The sequence below is a fragment of the Oryza brachyantha genome, chromosome 6 (genome assembly GCF_000231095.2).
Source record: "Oryza brachyantha chromosome 6, ObraRS2, whole genome shotgun sequence".
NCBI lineage: Eukaryota > Viridiplantae > Streptophyta > Magnoliopsida > Poales > Poaceae > Oryza > Oryza brachyantha.
In genome coordinates, this window is record NC_023168.2 from 6,398,507 (window position 1) to 6,418,390 (window position 19,884).

The 19,884-nt window shown below is 40.4% G+C and overlaps 3 protein-coding genes across 3 annotated transcripts; 1 reads left to right on the plus strand and 2 right to left on the minus strand.

Annotated features, from left to right (window-relative positions):
* The first annotated feature begins 7,615 nt into the window (after positions 1 to 7,615).
* Positions 7,616 to 11,513, plus strand: LOC102715118 (protein WHAT'S THIS FACTOR 1 homolog, chloroplastic). The gene is made up of 2 exons (XM_006655925.3): positions 7,616 to 9,463; positions 10,598 to 11,513. Exon 1 carries the CDS (start codon positions 7,679 to 7,681, stop codon positions 8,843 to 8,845), a length of 1,167 nt encoding a protein of 388 aa, XP_006655988.2. The 5' UTR covers positions 7,616 to 7,678; the 3' UTR covers positions 8,846 to 9,463; positions 10,598 to 11,513.
* A 1,217-nt stretch (positions 11,514 to 12,730) lies between these two features.
* On the minus strand, positions 12,731 to 13,545 carry LOC102702479 (basic blue protein-like). The gene is made up of 2 exons (XM_006656803.2): positions 13,281 to 13,545; positions 12,731 to 13,192 (listed from the first exon to the last, which is right to left on the minus strand). The coding sequence occupies exons 1-2, from the start codon at positions 13,477 to 13,479 to the stop codon at positions 12,993 to 12,995; spliced, it is 399 nt and encodes a 132-aa protein (XP_006656866.1). The 5' UTR covers positions 13,480 to 13,545; the 3' UTR covers positions 12,731 to 12,992.
* Positions 13,546 to 19,009: 5,464 nt separating this feature from the next.
* Positions 19,010 to 19,884, minus strand: LOC102715395 (gibberellin-regulated protein 5-like). Its single transcript, XM_006655926.3, has 2 exons — positions 19,772 to 19,884; positions 19,010 to 19,669 (listed from the first exon to the last, which is right to left on the minus strand). Exons 1-2 carry the CDS (start codon positions 19,838 to 19,840, stop codon positions 19,418 to 19,420), a joined length of 321 nt encoding a protein of 106 aa, XP_006655989.1. The 5' UTR covers positions 19,841 to 19,884; the 3' UTR covers positions 19,010 to 19,417.

The following is a 19,884-nucleotide window of genomic DNA, read 5'->3' on the forward strand; positions in this document are numbered from 1 at the left end:
AAAGTAAGATTTTGAATGTTTATAAATTAACTTAGTCATTTATATTTTCAAATACTCCATCCATCCCATAATATATGTATTATTTACTATTTAAGTTTAACATTTGATTATCCATTTTATTTGAAAAAAATTATGATGTTCAACGTTTGATTATCCGTTTTATTTAAAAATTATGATTTGTATTTTTATTGTCATTAGATGATAAAATATGAATAATATTTTATATGTGACTATTTTTGAAAAATAAAATCATAAAATTTTTAAATAAGACGAACCGTCAAACGTTGGATACGGAAATCCATAAATATAGTTATATTGAGACGGATGTAGTAGTTCTCACATAAATTATATAATCCAAAAAATTTGTTATTTTTAAACAAGGCTTTAGTGTTGACAAACTTCGGTTGGATTCATGGATCATTACTACGGCGGTGCTAGAGATAGCTGCTATCCAAGAGTCATCCAGTTACTGTGATCATAGTAAAACAATTCTCCTATACATACGACCAGGGGCAGAAGTAGAAAATTTTAAATAGTAGGGCTAAGCTAACGTAGTATTAACTGATTTTTAAAATTTATATGTTAATTTTGTATAATTTTGAAGGGATTATGGATCTAGGCCTAGGGCTCCAGCCATAGCTGCCTTAGGCCTAGTACCGCCCCTACATACGACCCTGCTATAAGCCTTATACACATATGACATCACCGTCGACAGTCGTACGACAGTCAGACTTTATAGGTCGTGTATATAGCGAAAAACTTTATAGGTCGTGTATATAGCATTTTCGATAGTAAAAACATTGAATCGAACTAGTTGAAATAAAAAAGAGACAGAACCGCAACATTGACGGTTTGGTTCTGCTCAAAGATCATCCATACAATTAGACCGGTAAAATACTAGTGAACCGCAACATGTATGGATCATTTGAATGCAAAAAAGCTTGTTGTGGGTTTGGGGTTAGTGTTACGTAACGTGCTCAGTTTAGACACTTTGCGGATTTTTGCCCTGTTTAGTTCCCAAAAATTTTTCTCATATCACATCGAATATTTAGACATATAAATAGAGCATTAAACATAGATGAAAAAAAAACTAATTGCATAGTTATGGGAGAAATCATGAGACAAATCTTTTGAGCCTAATTAGTCCATGATTAGCCATAAGTGCTACAGTAACACACGTGTGCTAATTAGGATTAATTAGACTCAAAATATTTGTCTCGTGGTTTCCTGGCGAAATATGTAATTTGTTTTGTAATTATACTATATTTAATACTTCAAATATGTTACCGTATATCCGATTAACATGCATGCCAAAAATTTTTGGTAATTGAACACGCCCTTTTTCAATACTTAGATATGTTTTTATGCTAAACAACTGAATGATTGTGATAATTACTCGATAGTAGAAACAAATAAATTAATTGTTGTCAAACTAAAAATATATTAAAAAGATTCATAATAAATACAAATATAGGGTTTTTTTTATAAATCCCGCCATTTCGGAGCTCAAAAGTGCCCCTGTTTTTTTTAGTGAGACGAAAACGCCCATGTTCATCCATTCTTTCGAAAGAACAGGGGCACTATGTTTCGAAAGCTAATGTGTCCATTCTTCTAAAAAGAACAGTGCCACAATGAATCTGTTAGGAAAATAAACGTATAACCGAGAAACAGATTTAATGTGAAAATCCTTGCGGGAAAAACCATAGGCGCCAACCAGCAATAACTACTATGAGGTGATGATTACAATAGCAGGGAAATACACCGGGCCGTCGCATCCTTCCCGTGCAGCTTACAAGGGATATATATAAGGGGAAATCAAGCAGTCCTAATAGGAAAAGGATTGCATAATCTTATTAGGAAACTAATCATACTCCTACTCCTAGTAGGAAACGGTTATAAGAAACCTAGTAGGAAACTAGTAATATAATCCAAATATATTACAGATAATAATTCGGATCATATCTCTAACCATCTCCATCTTAAGACGAATTCCCTTATAGCATAAAAATTGAAATCACCAGAAACCTCATATAGATAAAATCCCCTTGCGGCAAATAGTCTTTTGGACTATGGTAAGCACGAACCAAACATGAGGACAACGAGAAACTCGCTTGTTTTGAACAGGAGCAGTGAGCCATACTTCAAACTCGCAATGGGAATAAAACCCTAAATCTGTTGGTATAAATTGGTAGAACCCAACAGAGATACGAACCAAAACGAAGTACTTGAATCTCCTGATAAACCTCATGAAAAATTGGTCATGTGCTCATAGCAGTTCCTCTGGAATCACGCGATCAAAATAAGAGCATTGAATAATACTTCAAAACTCGCCATAGGATCAAATCCTAAAGCTGTTGGTATAAATTGGGGGAACCCAACAGAACAGCGAAACGAAGTATTGAAATCTCTTGGGAAATTTGATCAAAGTGATAAACGGGAACGAAAATCTTCTCGATGAATTGTTTTTCTCTTCCAAACACCAGCTTGCACAAGAAAACTCTCATAAGAACCTGTCATATGCTGAAACTAATCATGCCATCAAACTTCTCAATGTCTAATTTGGTGAAAGACTTCGAGAAGAATTTGCAAATCAAAAATATGATAGGTTGAACAGAGAAAAAACTTCCTAATATGTTGGTGTGTGGATGAAGTGGCAAATCTCCAAGAAACTTGAAGCCAGGTAGGAGAAAAAAAACCAGCGATGCTGCTTGTTGCTGTACTTTTTATTTGCTGCTCCTCGCCTTTGCTGTAGTGTGCATGCGTGCAGGATAGGGAGTGGACGAGCGTGAGGACGCCCCGACAGAACAAATACATGCAATCTGTATTGCCGCTCACGTCAAGGACGAACGCTGCCGCCGGCCGTAGACACTCGACGAAGAACGCTACAAACCGGTAGATCGGATCTTAGCTCTGATACCACTTGTTAGGGAAATAGACGTATAACCGAGAAGCAGATTTGACGTGGAAACCCTTGTGAGAAAAAACCACGGGCGTCAACCAGCAATAACCACTATGAGCTGATGATTATAATAGCAGGGGAATACACCGGGCCGTCGTACCCTTCCCGTGCAGCTTACAAGGGATATATATAAGGGGAAATCAATGGTATTTGAGTCGTAACCCAACAGATTCGAATCTAATGTTTATGTTAAATATACTCAAATGCTTTTTTAAATGTCATCGGATGGAATTATCGGATTAAGAAACTCAATGAGCTGGAAATGTGGCGGTTGAACCACCAGGATTCAAATCCCAGCATCTTGTCTTTCTTTTGTGCGACATAATGAAGCCAAGCAAATTTCCCGAAGAAACACCAAACACACACCTATTTGGATTCAATTTCATCTGAAACACCGAAGATTTTGAAAGTTCTTATCTAGGTCAGCACTTAGATCACCTATTAGCTTTGACTTGATCACAGTATATCATTTACACACGCCACCATGTTACATCCAATTTGTGATCGAAGGCGCCACTGTATTGTGCGCTAATATGCAGCTCTAGCATTCATTAATCCAAATGGCATGGTGATATATCAATGTGCTTTGAAGGTCGTAATGGACGAAGTTTTGAGTTGATTTGACTCCTTTGAAATGATATGATGATATCCCGAGTAGCAATAAAAAAACTAAGCAATTTATACCCATTAGTTCGATTAATAACTTCATCAACACATGGGAAACTAAACATATCTTTAGGACTTGCCTTGTTTAAGTTTGTATAGTCAACACACAAACACCAATGTTTGTTCTTCTTTTGAACCAGATCTAGGTTTGCTAGCCAATCCGGACAGTATACCTTTTTAGAGCAAGTATAATAGCAGGTTATAAGCTAGCTAAATTCTCATGTGGAGGAGAGAGGGGATGAGAGAGAGTATAAGTGGGTTGTATGATTGTAGCCAGCTCAGACACAAGAACCAAAAAACTCTGTGAGAGTGATATGTGAGTCCTGCATCAATGATGAAGAGCTAATTAGTATATGGGTGGACTAAGAGCTGACTATAAGAAGTCTTATAGCCAGCCTGTTGGCTATATTATTAGCCTTGCTCTTAATGAACCTAGTCCTAAATATTTGGTCAACTCCTTGATCATGTTCTTTCTATCTTAGACAAGCTTTAAAGTTGCTGCTTGATAGGCTTGGCATCAGGGTTAATATTAAGAGAGTTCTTAATCACCTCCCTTAATGCCCTAGGCACATCAAATGGTTTTAATGCAAAGATGTCCTTATTTGCCTAGAGGAAAGTGATAAGCGTGATTTCCTATTCAATATCGAGCCTTGTCCCAAATTAGAGTAGTTTTATTTTGATCGGCAGGTTTAGGGGGTATATTCTTTTATCTCTAACTCCCGACTTGGAAGATTTCACTACAGGTATATCTCCTTCTTGGGATGAAGTTGAAGCTAGCCGAATCTTTTCTCGCTTGACCGATGCCTTGCATGACTGAGCTATTTCACAACTTTCCTTGTTACAGGAGAAGACTTGTTTGATATCATTTTTCAAAGCTATTACACCACGTGCCCCTAGCATCATCATCATTACATAAGTGTAATCCAGAATTGTCATGAATTTAGGCAACCCATGTCTTACTAGGATAACATGATTCTCGTTTCACAGTCTTTCACCTCGAATCTTGCATTTTCAATGTTGCAATTGTCCTTGTCTTTGAAGGTATTATGCAATGAGATCTTCAAGTGGTGTTAACGACAATCCAAAGATTTCCCTATGAAATGGAGCAGTGCTGTCTCAACTCATAGCGTGAAATTCTCATGTCATCCAATGTCTTGGCAAAAAATATAGAGGACGCTTCCTCCATCCACTAGGACTTGTTTGAGTTTGATATTGTTGACAATTAGAGCTAGTTCAAGGGGATATCACTCTAGGTGGGCCACTCGGTTAGGATAAAAGATACCTCAGACCAACGTAAATATTGAGGGACATTAATAGACGTAACATTGCTTTCTTAAGTGGTTAGTTTCTGCTTTATCTTAGACTCATAAGCTTCTGGTCCACCGAAGATATACTTCAACTCACCTTATGGGCATTGGAAACCAGTTGGATTAGATCCATCACCATTAGCTTTCTCCTTTCCTTTACTTGAGTCGTCACTCCTCTCCACTTGACTGGATGCTTTTGCTTTGCTCTTCGACAAAATGCTTCTGCATGTAACGTCCCTTGCTGCATGACAGGCATTGGGTTGGTAAGGACACACACCATTCATCACTTTGTTATAAACTTATAATCGTTGGTGCGTGGATATTGAGAGCTTCCATGCTCTCTCAGTGCAACTAACTAGGGGCGCATTCTCAGGTGAACCATGAGAAACTTTTATATATTTTTATATATGTTTGACTATTCGTCTTATTAAAAAAATTTACATAATTATTAATTATTTTTATATCATTTCATTTATTGTTAAATATACTTTTATGCATATATATAGTTTTACATATTTTATAAAAAAATTGAATAAAACGAATGGTCAAACATATATCAAAAAGTCAACGGCATCAAATATTTAGGGACAGAGGAAGTATATTTTTCTACGTGCACACTTTCTGAACTACTAAACGATGTATTTTTAAAAAAATCAATTATATGAAAATTGTTTAAACAATTCAGATTAATCTATTTTTTAAGTTTTTAAAAGCTAATACTCAATTAATCATGTGCTAATAACCTTCTTCATTTTACGTGCGCCGATGTGACTTGTTGTCAGAGGTGGTTGCGAACGAGCCCTAGGTTTTTAAATAGTTACTAGAAACTTTTCCCAAAAACATCACATCGAATTTTTAAACATCTAAATGAAGCATTAAATATATATGAGCATTAAAACTAATTACACAGTTACAGAGGGAATCGTAAGACAATCTTTTGAGCCTAATTAGGACGTGATTAGTTATAAGTGCTACAGTAACCAACATGTGCCAATGACGGATTAATTAAACTCAAAAGATCCGTCTCGCGGTTTCCAAGTGGAATCTGAAATTTGTTTTGTAATTAGACTGCGTTTAATACTTTAAATGTGTGTCCAAAGATTTGATGAGATATTTTTGTCAAAACTTTTTGCAAACTAAAGGCTGCCTCAGTTGATCGTGAAGCAAAGTATGATCGTCGGAATCTTTACTGACCTTATCATTGTCCTTTGATCATGGCTTTTGTTTACCATTGCACCGTTCTTCGCTGAAGGCTACAACTGCATCGGCTGGCGCATCATATAATTAAATTTGCCATGTTAAACATTTTCTTGACATTAGTTGACTCATCCTCTTGGCAATCAAATGTTCATCCCTGACTCTCTTGCTGAATGCTGCAGTAACGATGTCATCTTTGATTTCTAGGATCCTATGTCGTACCTCCGAGAAACGTCATAAATAACTTCGTAGTGACTCCCCTATCTTCCGTTGGACTTGGCGGAGATCATACTTAGCCCCCTTTGATTTAAAAGAATTTCATAGTAATTTTAGAGAATTTCATTCCTATAGAAATTTTTTCCACAAAACTCTTTGAATCAAAGGAATGAATCATATGAAATTCCTATAGAATACATCTTCCTATACAAGTTTTGGAGAAAATTTAACAAGAGGTTAAATCTCATGGAAAAAAAATCCTTTGAGTCTATCTCTCTCCTCAAATTCCTGTGTTTTCCTGTGGTCCAATCAAACGGTCATTCCTACTTTTTCCTGTGTTTTGCAATCCTCTGTTTTACATTTACATTCCTGTCAGAATACTATATATTTACTATTTCTCTATTTTTTCATTGCTATGATTCAAAGAGGCTCTTCGTGTCGAGAAGTTTATAAGTACATTTAAAGTTACCAACGAACAGATCAAGAAGCTCTAGCCATGAATCAATATATTCACTGTCGAGTCCCAAGATCTAGCTTCTTGCAGAGTCCGTGAAGGCAATCAGGAGGTAATTTGCCATTGCCTTAGCATCACTTCGAGCTGCTTTGATAGCCAATGAGTATACCGCGAGCCACGATTACACATGTCATCATAATCTTTGATATCAATTGGCTTGAATCTAACCGCGCAAGTTGACTCATAGTAGTTTTCTTGTGAAAGCTAGAGCGCAAGTTGATATCTGGTTATGTAAAAAGAAGAGGGATTTGATTTTTCTGACACTTATAAGATTAAGGTTCGATTATTTGATATTCTGATCCACCGTCATTAATTCAGACATTTCCATATATCATAATCATGGCCGCGTTTGATGGCGAGGAGGGTAAGTTGTTAACTTACCCGATGTGAAAAACGTAGCAATAAATTAATACATGATTAATTAATTATTAATTATTAAAAAAATATGAAATAGACTAATATGATTTTTTTAAACAACTTTTATATAGAAAATTTTTTTAAAAATATATCATTTAGCAGTTCGAGAAACGTACGCGCGAAAAATGATAAGGATAAGGATAAGATAACTTATGCGGATTGCCAAACGCAGCCCACGAGTGTCGCTCAAACATTTGGCCAACGAAAAAAAAAAGTCTCATCGTATTTATAGTAAAAAAGTTAACAGGCCCATCACCGAAATATGCAGGGCCCATTTTTTGTGTGAAGCCCATTATCACAGGGCAAATCTCAGCCGTCCACGCACGGACACCTCACACGGTCACGCACGGCACCTTCCTGCCGTCATCGCCGACGCCGCCGCCGCCGCAGCAGCAGCGCAGCATGGCACGGTGGTCCTCCCCGAAGGACCCCGCGCTTGAGGCCGCGCTCCGCCGGAACCGCCGCTGGATCGTGAACAACCAGATCAAGCGCCTCCTCCTCCGCTTCCCGTCCCGCTCCGCGCCCGTCCGCCTCCTCCAGTCCCGCTTCAAGACGCTCGACCTCCTCGGCCGCGCCGGCAACTGGCTCCGCAAGTACCCGTCCTGCTTCGACCTCTCCGACGGCGGCGGGGAGGAGCCCTGCTTCGGGTTCACCAAGCGGATGGCCGCGCTCGTCGACGCCGAGGAGGCCGCCGTCGCCGCGTCCGAGCCGGCGATGGCCGACCGCCTCGCGCGCGTGCTCATGCTCTCCCGTGGCCGCCGCCTGCAGGTGTCCAAGCTCGCCGCGCTGCGGGGCCCGCTCGGCCTGCCCGACGACTACCTCCTCCGCATCCTCCCCGGTCGCACCGACCTCTTCCGCCTCGCCAACCCCTACCCGCACCGCCGCAACGCCGCCGAGCTGGAGCTGCTCCGGTGGGTCCCTTCCCTCGCCGTCTCATCTGTCGAAGCGGCCGCCTCCGCGAGCAACTCGGCCCCGCAGTTCACCTGCTCGTTGCCGCCCTCCTGGACCAAGTCGCATGCCAAGATGGAGGAGTTCAATTCGACGCCATACATCTCGCCGTACTCGGAGAAATGGGCAGTGATTGGCACAGACGCCGACGCCGAGAAGCGAGCAGTGGCGGTGGTGCACGAGCTCCTCTCGCTGACGCTGTGGAAAAAGATGTCGGTTTTGAAGCTGGAGCACTTCAGGAGGGAGTTTGGTTTGGCGGAGGACATGGCCCGGATGCTGCTCCGGCACCCATGCCTCTTCTACGTCTCGAACAGGTACAAGATACACACGGTGGTGCTCCGGGAAGGTTACGAGGGATCGGAGCTGAAGGAGAAGGACCCGGTGGTAGCGGCGAAGGATAGGCTCGGGGAGCTGATGCAGGAGGGGCTGCATGAGTATAATCAGCGGCGACGTGCCGCGAATTTGGAGAAGAAGAGGAGGAGAGGTGAGATTGAGATAAAGGAGGAGGAGGAGGAGGAGGAGGAGGAGGACGATGAGGCAGCGGCGCGGTTGGATAGTGCTGAGAAGAGGGAGGAGAGGAGGAAGTTTTACAAGGTGTTGTTCAATGATGATAACCACTGATGAGTTTGTGCAGAGTTTTGTTTGTGACTCTTTTCAAGTTCTCATCTCTATTGTTGCAAGATAAGCTTATTGAATTGATTTGTTTTAAGAGCATTCAGCACTTTGGTGTTTCACAATGGATCAAAGTGATTACTGAATGGACGAGATGGGGGTGGCATTTCTATGGAAGCATTAGGCATCTGTCGCAAGGTCCAACGGAAGGTTGTTCTTTGAGTTCATGACCTATAGATGTTTAAGGACCTTGGAGTGGAGAACTGCATAATGCCACAGGATAGTTTGGTATTTTGGCAGACTCGAACAATGGACCATTTCTGTATCAACATGAATGATTATATGGAATTCTGGTTTGAGAAGACTGGTGCAAAGGACTGATGAACGAAATTAATGATGTACTTTATGTAATAAGATCGAAGATTCTACAAATTCTGCAAGTGAAATGCTCATGTGGAGTTGGTCTTTGTCAGATGGAGAAAGCAGTTTGAAAGATGAGCAGTTCAGAAGCAGCACAGATCTCAAACTAAGCACATCAGGATCGTTGGTCTTTCAACACAATGGCAATTGTCTTTTGCACGCTAGTCGTCTACCTCAGAATTGGATCTTCACTGAGGACGCAATAAGGTGAATTCATCTGCTCGTTCCTTTTACACCTTGGATTGTTGTTTATTAGGATATTTTTTGGTAATAGTTGAACTATCTCCTTTTGCTTTTGCGCATTCAATTATGAACTTGTATATATGTCACAGCTTTTTACACTATCATGTTTTGCCACCCGCTCCATTTTAATGCAACATTTGTTGGTAGATTGTTTCATTTTTGTTTGTATATTTTCACGTTTGAATTTTTATTTGCCTATGCCAGCGGTCCAGTGCATGGCCAGAGATTGGCTGCAATGCAATTTACAACTCCTGATGCTCATTCACATATCACAGAATATATATTTTGCCTGTTGATTTTGGAACGTAAACGCAACTCCAAAATAGGTTGTGTTTTGATACAATTGTTTAAATAGAAAACGAAAAAGTTGCTATTTGGTGGTGGTGGTGAGTGGGTGTGTGCATGGGTGACAGGGATCTGTGTTAACTCTAGAAAATAGATGAATATTAAGTTTCCCAAAGGAAGTATGCTATATTTTACGAGATTTGCTCCGGTCTAACAAAAAGTACCTCGAGGTACCGGTACCTTAAGGTACCAAATCGTTTCTCACCATTGGATCTAGCTGGGTAGAATGTGCACTATTATATCCAACGATCAGAAATGATTTGGTACCACGATGTACCGTAACCTCGAGGTACTTTTTTGTTGGACGGAAGCAGATCTCATATTTTACATGTAAAGGAAAAATAACAATTTTTGAACCAAATGTGTAGCAAAGGTCATGCATATGCTTATCTTCCTTCTTAATTCTTGAGGGACATGTAACAAGAGGATTGAAATAAAGACATTGAAAAGAAAGCCAGTCTTCACACACACAAAATTTTTTCTTTTCCTTTTTGCAAAAATTAAAATATTAGGAAATGAAGACAAATAGAAAGCCATTGAAGAAAAAATGCCAATTATCACACACAGAAAATGTGGAGCTTATGTCCTAAAAGCACATTCTTTGCTTTCCTGGTGGTTTCATGCCTTGCACACACCCTACCATCTTGTTGCTACCTTCCCATCCTGCAAAACATAATGGTTAAGTTCCTATTTTGTCATGAATGTGTCTTTGTTAATATCCACATTTTTTTTCACGTTTTTGTGTTCTTTCAGTAAGTATTCAGAGGGATTGGGATACCTTTGGCCATGTTGAAGCCGCGTTTTTCAAGCTCCCTGTACTCCTGGCATAGTGCACAACTTTCACAGAAAAAGTGGACACAGCAGTCAAAGCAGGGCGACTGTTGCAAGTTGTATTGTGCCCTCATTGAGGATCGTTTGGTACAAGAATACAAGCATTGACAGCCTATTGTCCCTAGCAACACATACAAGGTTCCATGCATGCAGCATGCTGGAAAAACAGGGATAGTCAGCATGGAAGATTTATGATTTTTATGCTCAAACCAAAGCACAAGCCGAGTAATAAGTAAAACGCTTACATGATGGGCCTCTGTCCACAATCTCAGCAATGCGACCGAATGTAATGCAGGGGCACCAGCAGTCAAGCAACCTGTACAAGTATGGAAGAAATGAAACACAGACGTGAGACGTCATACATGAAGTCCATGTATAAGAGGTGCAAGAACAGAGAAACAACTCTGCATACAGGTTCCACAATCTCCAAAGCAGCCGAAAAGCCCAACTGACCACTCCGCGGACATGCCTGAGATCTGTGATTCAAAGGTGATACACAAGATATGCAGCCTATGTGCCTTTTTAGGAATCGTATCTTCAATCCTGCTGTTATTTATATGGCAGTGGAATTGTGCCATTGCAGTACCATTTGCAAAAACATGGCAAGGTTTAATTGCTTTGACGACCAATTTCAGAGCAGTAGTTTATTTTGTTTTGCTGGCTTCTTCCCGTCGCTTTGTACTGGGTATGTTTGCTAATGTTGCATTTGCATGTTTGTCTTTGAATTGGTCCTTCTGAAGTTCAGTCAGCATGCTCTGCTTTGAATCCTTCAATCTGAGAATACTATGCTGGCCTCTACTTCCTGCTCTTATAGTTGTGTTGGTAATTCCCATGCACATGATCAAAGTCATTCCTGTTTTTGTTTTCTTATCTATCGTATTGGGTGGATTGGAAAAGAAGTTCATTCTGCCTGACAATTTGTGTTTTCTCATTGGAGAATGTTAGAACTCAAAACTTTGTAGAGTTTATATTCTAAATTTAAGAATTCAAGTGGATGTTCTTTGGTTTTTTCATAGAAAAAGCCAAACGGTATATTTGCAAATAAAAAATAATTTGTGATAAAACATTTACATACGTGTTCTTAGAGATTTAAAAGCTAAGACTGAAAAAATAAACTATGATAAAAAACTCTAAAATCAACTTCAAATTTAATATCAAAATTTTAAATTTTGGCTTATATTTATAAGCAGAATCGAACAGAGGGGTGCATGATAGCCTCTATGTACTCGTATGTGCCTCAACCATTTTCCTTAAACCACTGTTGCCCCCTCAGATCTGACATGTTCTTCTCCGTGTACAAATGACTTTGGTAGAGTTCAGAGAAGTTTCATCTTATTTCTCCTGTTTCCACCGATCACCGTGCCTGTCTACACTTTGCAAGTGTGCCTATCTGGCACGAGGTTTAAACTGTTTTTTTTTACTAAGGAAGTCAACTCCGAGAGGATGGGCAGTATGCATTATGGTTGACTGCAAGGTACAAATTACTATTGTACGCCATTTAGCTCCTTTCAATCGGATAAATTAAAAAGGAATGAGTTTGATGAGTAGAAATGGATTTAGAATCACATTGTCAAATATTTTGAATTTATTCAGGCAAAGCATGTCACAATTCCATGTTTTTCATTCGCTTATCTGTCCACACACGGCACTGGTAGGTATTAGCCCAATTAGCATGAATGATACGAAGATCAAATCAAGTTTAAAATCACAAGTTTTCTCCACTCAACTCATGTATGACACGGCGACAGTAGTAGGATCTGTTCTAGTTGCAGTCAGACCTTGGGAATCGAGTAAAATTAGCAATACTACACTAAAATTTTGGGCTGCAGCTAAACGCCCAACCCTTCCAGGCTTGGGAGCCAAACGGGACAAGCCGTCACTTTTATGGGATTGAAATACGAAAACAATGCTCGATTAGTAGGGATTAACTACATTACCAATTTAACTATTTAGTATTGACTATAATGCAAATCAAACTAGAAATGAAAAGATTCGGAAAATGCAACACTTTGTCGGAACGTGATCGGTCGAGTATTTACATGACCTTTTTCATCCCAAACTTCCATCACAGTTTATATTCAAACTTCACTTCAGTCGTTGATAACACGACGAGGAGACATTAGCCGACGGGTTTACCGACGATACGAGGACAGGACATCTGAGCACAAAAGCTAAAAGCTACTACTGCTCCTCACAAACAAACCAAAAGCAGATCAACTCCACACATCACACGCTCTGTTTCTGTTTGCAACGCAGAAAATCGAGCCGATTTCCGAGCACAGCGGGGCATATCTCTCGAGCAAGTGAAGTAGCTAGGCTAGAACGCCTTGACGGCGAGCTTCATGCCGGCGTCGCAGTGGGCCGGCATGCCGCAGATGAAGTAGTTGTTGCCCCGCCGGAGCGTCACCTGGTCGTACCCGCTGCGCAGCACCACCGTGCTCCTCGGCACCTTGCACCGCCGGTACCCCTTGCCGCCGACCACCGCCACGTCGTGGTACTCCCTGTTGTACTTGAACACTAGACATGCGTCACAGAATGAGATCATCAGTCATACTAACATGCAGCAGGTGTCACTGGCATGTAATCCGGAGTAGATGAGGTTTACCGAGCACGTCGCCGGCGTAGAAGGTCTTCCCGGCGAGCCACCAATCGAGGTTGCGGCCCCACCCGCCGGCGTCGCCGACGTAGTACGTCGTCCCCGCGGCCTCGGCGGCCGGGAAGGACTCCGTCAGCAGCGCCACCACCAGGCACGACAGGAGTACGACGCCGCTTGCACTGCTTCTTCCCCGGCGAGCCGCCGCCATAGCCTCGCCAGCTAGTGCAGTTCCAACCAAGCAATCCGGTCACGCTGCTACTGCTAGCTTGCCGCTTGCGCAGTTTGCACGGTCTGTCACTGTGCTTCTGCCTTGCCGCACGTATATATAGCCCGCGAATAACGCACGGCACGTGCTGGCACGTCGAGAGCACGTACGAATAGCAGCAGCAGAGATGAAGCTTCCTTGGAAACAGGGAATGCCAAATACTCCGTACTAAAATGATCCATATGGCAGACACCGTTGACCTTCCTGTGGCACGTTTGATCGTTCTGTTTTATTTAAAAATTTTGTATAACTACATAGAAATATGAGTTCTAATTATGATATATTTAGTAATAAATCTAATCACAATAAAATATATGATAATAAAGTTTGTTGAATAAGATGAATCACCAAATGTATATTAAAAAATCAACGACATCATCGATTGAAATACGAGAGAGTGTCCGGTGGAAAAAATTTCAAACGAGAAAATTTGATATTATACACATCATTTTTTTTGTTTTTAAAAATATCTCCAATTGCCCACACTATTTGATCGGCCGAACAATCTGCTTACCTACACAGCTACACTCCTAGGGGCAATTTGTAAACTAACTAGGGAGTAAAGAACAAAAATATTTTCTTTCGTATCAAATGAATGAAAATGGTATCTCAGTGTGCTGTGATTTTCAGCATTTGGGCCTGACAACACCTGCTGGTATTTTTTTTCTAGGCGGATTTGACTCCCGAAATGCATTGCATTTGGTACTACTCTCGATCGATCTTCTCGCCACCGACGATCGATCGAAGCTGCGTGCAGAAGTCAGACCTGATTAGTATCTGGATCGAAGTTAGTAGCCTTGTCGGTATCTATTAGCAAAATAGACGCATAACCGATAAACACAGATTTAACGTGAAAAACTCTTGCGAGAAAAAACCACGGACGCCAACCGGGCAATAACCACTGTGAGGTGATGATTACAATAGCAGGGGAATACACCGGGCCATCGCGCCCTTCCCGTGCAGCTTACAAGGGATATATATAAGAGAAAATCAAAGAGTTCTAATAAAAAAAGGCTAACAAAATTCTATTAGAAAACTAATCAAGTAGGAAACGGTTAGGAGAAACCTAGTAAAAAACTAGTAATATAATCCAAATACATTATAGATAATAATTCGGATCATATCTCTAACAATCTCCACCTTGAGACGAATTCCCTTGTAGCATAAAAATCATAAATCACCAGAAACCTCATGTAGATAAAATCACCTTGCGACAAATAGTCTTTTGGACTATACTAAGAACAAATCAAACTTGAGGACAACGAGAACCTCGCTTGTTTAGAACAGGAGCAGTGAACCATACTTCACACTCGCAATGGGAAATAAAACCCTAAATCCGTTGGTATAAATTGGTAGAACCCAACAGAGATGCGAACCAAAGCGAAGTACTTGAATCTCCTGATAAACCTCATGAAAAATTGGTCATGTGCTCATAGCAGTTCCTCTGGAATCACGCGATCAAAACAAGAGCATTGAGTAATACTTCAAAACTCGCCGTAGGATCAAATCCTAAAGTTGTTGGTATAAATTGGGAGAACCCAACAGAATAGCGAAACGAAGTATTGAAATCTCCTGTGAAATTTGATCAAAGTGATAAACATAAACAACCAAAAAACTCCAATCGGTCAATTGTTTTTTCTTGCGAACACCAACTTGTGCAAGAAAACTTTCATCAAAACCTGACATATGCTGAAACTGATCTTGCCATCAAACTTCTCAATGTCTAATTTGGTGAAAGACTTCGAGAAAAATTGCAGATCAAAAATATGATAGAATAAAAGAAGTTCCTTGATACGAAGGCTGATGTGCACGTAGAAAATTCCGCCAAAAAAAACCTTTTCACACTTCAAGACGATACAATTGCTTTGTTGTTTGCTGTTGTACTGCTTTGAGTGCACGACAGGTATTAGATACACGACGAAGAACTGTGCCACCGGTAGATCGGATCTTGGCTCTGATACCATTTGTTAGGAAAATAGACGCATAACCGAGAAACAAATTTAACGTGGAAAACCCTTGCGGGAAAAAACCACGGGCATCAACCGGCAATAAACACTATGAGGTGATGATTACAATAGCAGGGAAATACACCCGGCCGTCGCGCCCTTTCCGTGCAACTTACAAGGGATATATAAAGGGGAAATCAAAGAGTCCTAATAGAAAAAGGCTGACAAAATCCTATTAGGAAACTAATCCTACTCCCACTCTACGTAGGAAACGGTTAGGAGAAACGTAGTAGAAAATTAGTAATATAATCCAAATATATTATAGATAATAATTCGGATCATATCTAGCACATCATCCTTTCATTTGTTTTTATACTTATTAAGTCAAAATTTAAATCTTTAGTCTTAAATCTAAGTATTAGTTTTAGATTTTTATCAAAGCTTATTTTCTTACCATGTCTTTTAGATTGCTAAAAATACGTATATAAAAATTATATTTACAAATTATTTTTTTTATAAATATTTCGTTTGGCAAACGAATCACTGAGGATGGCTACGTGTTTGGAGCCAATTAATACAATAGTGTGCAGTTGACCACGAATCACTGAGGATGCATGCCTCGAATCGCGCGCGAAATAACGTAAACTGTTTGCGATTAGCTTGGCGGGAGTTAGGTCATTCATGTTGGCCTCTTCCTCTTCTTTGGCGTGTGATCGAGTTCGTCAGTCCGACCCGATCCGCAGTCGACGGCAGCCGTTGACGATTGGAAGGGATAAACAAGGAAATGTGTAGTGGTGTTGCTCCTGCCATTCTCGTCGCTGCTGATGACACGTGGGCCGGGTGGCACGTTTGCCTCTAGCTAGGTTATGTATTTGAAACTAGCATCAATTAATTAATTAATACTTAGAGCAAGCATCGTAGAGATTGGATCCCAAAGTTTTCAACCAATTTATGTATAGGACTTTAAAAGATATTGTACATCTAGTGTGTGTTTGGTCTAGAACGAGATGGGATGGACTAGGCTAATTCTTATTTTTGGATGGAATGGTCACAACTATCTGTTTAGTATGAGACTGTTTAGTATGAGAGATGAGATGGTCAATGTTTTTTTCATATGAATGAAAAGTGTGATATGCATGCTAGCGAGAGAGAAAGTGGGATGCCTAGTCCATGATCCTTTGATACATAGGCATGAATCAGATCTTGAGGTAATATTCTATATTAGGAATGGTTTCGGTTGACGGATCTTTGAATCAAACACCCCTAAAATTGTGTTCATCCCATTCCTTCCCACCCCATCCCAAATATAGTTTTGATCAATTTGATGGTGGGAAGGTAAATGGTTTAAATAGAATTGTAGGACATGTCATTGTGCCTTACTGGCTAGTACTTCCACCGTATTTAAATATATGGTACCGATGAATATTTTCATCAAACTTTTAAAATGTCAAGCATTAGCTCTCAAAAAATTTAGTTTATGAGACATTTTCCTAGCTACAAGATACTGATGTGGCCATTTTTACTGCCAACTGTCGATGATATTATTGAGTTTATGATACTATGATAGTATTGAATTTTTGTGCAATATTTATGACTGGTACTATTTATCTGTGACTGCAATTGATCTTAATCGATCGTTGTGACTTCTGAACCGTTGGGGAAAAGTGTGTCATCTACTCTACCTTCTTCCATAGACAAGCCACGAAGCTATTTATTCACTCCACCACCAGTCGTGTCTAGAAATGATTTTTTAAGGGTCAATTGTTGCATATGAGAAGCATTTTCTAGAAACACAAAGTCTCATTTTTCTCATGGTGTTTGGAGCAAATACATGCATGCAACTGTAATCATGTTCTGCATCCTGCCTTGCCTTGAGTAACTCAGATGAGCTGAGTCCTCTCCAGCTCTATATACTAATAGATATCCCACGCGTTGCTGCGAGAGAACTATGTGATAATATAATAGATATGAGTCCTAAATTTTTTCTTACCTACTGTATGATTTTTTTTCATGTGTTTATATATTTTTGTGCATTTATCAATTATCCATAAGTTATAAATGATTGGGTTGTATGGTATGCCTTTTAGGAAAGAGATGTAATTTACACTCTTGATTAATTATTCAAAGGCTAAAAACGATTGAGGTGATGTGGATTGAGGTAATGTGAAGAGATGTAATTTACGCTCTTGATTAATTATCCAAAGGCTAAAAACGACTGAGGTGAGGTGGTTTTATTAGAGAAGAGAGAATTAACATTAAGTATACTTAGTGGGCATGAACTTTATGAACTTTATAGAAAGAAGGGATACATCATCAGCTGGATCTAATTAATAGCCATATTTGCTCGACGATACTTCTCTCTGTTTTATAATATAAAATATTTTAGTATTAGCTAGATTTATATAAACAATAATAAATGTAGATATAGACGTATGGTAAGGTTAGAAAGTCTTAAAATATGAAAATAGGAAAAACAGATGATAAGATTTAAGCAAAGTTTTTTAAAAATATATATATATACACATTAGTAAGGTTAGACAAATCTTAAAATGTAAAACAGAGGATAAGATTTAAGCAAAGAATTTTTTTTTAGAAAAATAGAGAAGTCGACAGTCGAGACGGCCCATATAACATACAAGAGTCTTAAAAAACGGAGACATCATATATAATCTGAAGGGCGTTTTCTGGCAACATAATTCAAACTTGGTGGAACTGATCTAAAGCTTATGTTAAAAACTGTAATCAAAAGTTTGTGAGGACCACTACACCAAATTGAAAGCCAGATTAGATACAACTGATAAATTAGGGCGGTCTACATACGTGACAGTTCACATGGGTTATTGCAATCTCTAGTTGAGAGCCTGGAATGCTGAATGGCAACAGTTACAGCAGAGGATCCATTCCATTGTCTTCTAGCTTCCCCCTTTTCTCAGTTTGTTTATTACATTACTGCACTATATATTTCCTTGATGTTGTGATGGCTATGTAATAATAGATATACTGTATTATGCTTATTTTTACCGATTTAAACAGTACAAATTAATAACTCAACCGATGAATGGTTAATTAACCGATAGCTAGCTGGTTGACCTTAGTCCAGTTTTTTTTTTCATTGTGCCTCTATCTCGACCTGATGGGCCATCAATGAGTTGGTTTCGCAGCACAACGTGAACAGAGCCCAGGGTGAACAGAGACGGCCCAGCACTGTGCCAGCCCAGCTCAAAAGTTGCTCAGATTGGAGTGGTATGGAATACCTCGATTTCTTAGTAAAGCCCGGACCAACATAGTCGTTGATTTGGTCGGCCCAGGCAGCCCCAAAGTTTTTACTGTACTGTTTATTTTGAAACCCATGCCCAAGGTTATACTTGGATGGAATCAGGCGGACAGAGTATGAATCATTTCAGCAAAAGAACAGACAGCGATTCGATCTCTCTCTGAAATGAGAAGAACAAATAGGTTCCGCCCAACAAGGCAACATGCAACAAAAGATTGGCAACGAAAATTATACTAGTAGTAGTACAAGACTATAAGGGTAACATTGTCTAAAATTATCAATGCGGAGTGAGCACCAAGTGAGCCTGGCAAGATTACTCACTTCAGTACTATTACATCCGAAGCGAAGACGCTGTCCGCTCCGGTGGGGAGAGGGGATCCAGCTTTTCTGACCCTGACAAATCCTCACTCTCCTCTCCATCCTCAGCCTCACTCACACACACACACACATTCTCCCAACTAGAGCAGGATAAATTAATAAATAATTAAGCCAGATCTAGCAATAAACCCACACCATCTAGCACTACTACCTGTAGTAACTAGATAGATATGTGAACACCAGCAAATAATTAATCAAGGGATTTGTGATGATGATGATGACGATGAGCTGAATAGTGAGTGTCAGTGAGTGAGGCAGTGACACAAAAAAAAAAATGGGGAGCCTAGGGGCACTTGGGGCCTCCTTCCTTGGTCTTCCAGTTGTTGTAGCAGGGGCAGGCGCCCTTGTTGCCGTAGGTGCCGGGGGGCACGCAGAGGCACGCGGCGCAGCACTTGTTGCAGAACGTCAGGCACGCCTTCTTGTACTGCGTGTTGGAGCACCGCCCCGCGCACTTGGACGAGCACTCCCACGGCTTCAGGTTGCCCCCTCCGGCCACCCCGCCGCCACCGCCGCCGCGCCCGTGTCCGGCCACCTCCTACGGCCGCCGCCGCCACGAGGAACAACAAATGTCAAGATCCACACATGGTGACATGATGCATTCAGTTCAAGAGAGAGAGGGGAAACCGGGAAAGCTTACCATGGGGAAGGCAATGGCGATGAGGAGGAGGACGGCGAGGAGGAGGACATGGATCTTGGAGGACGCCATTGTTGGTTGGTGGTGCGGTGGTGGTGGTGGATCTTGGCTGGGTC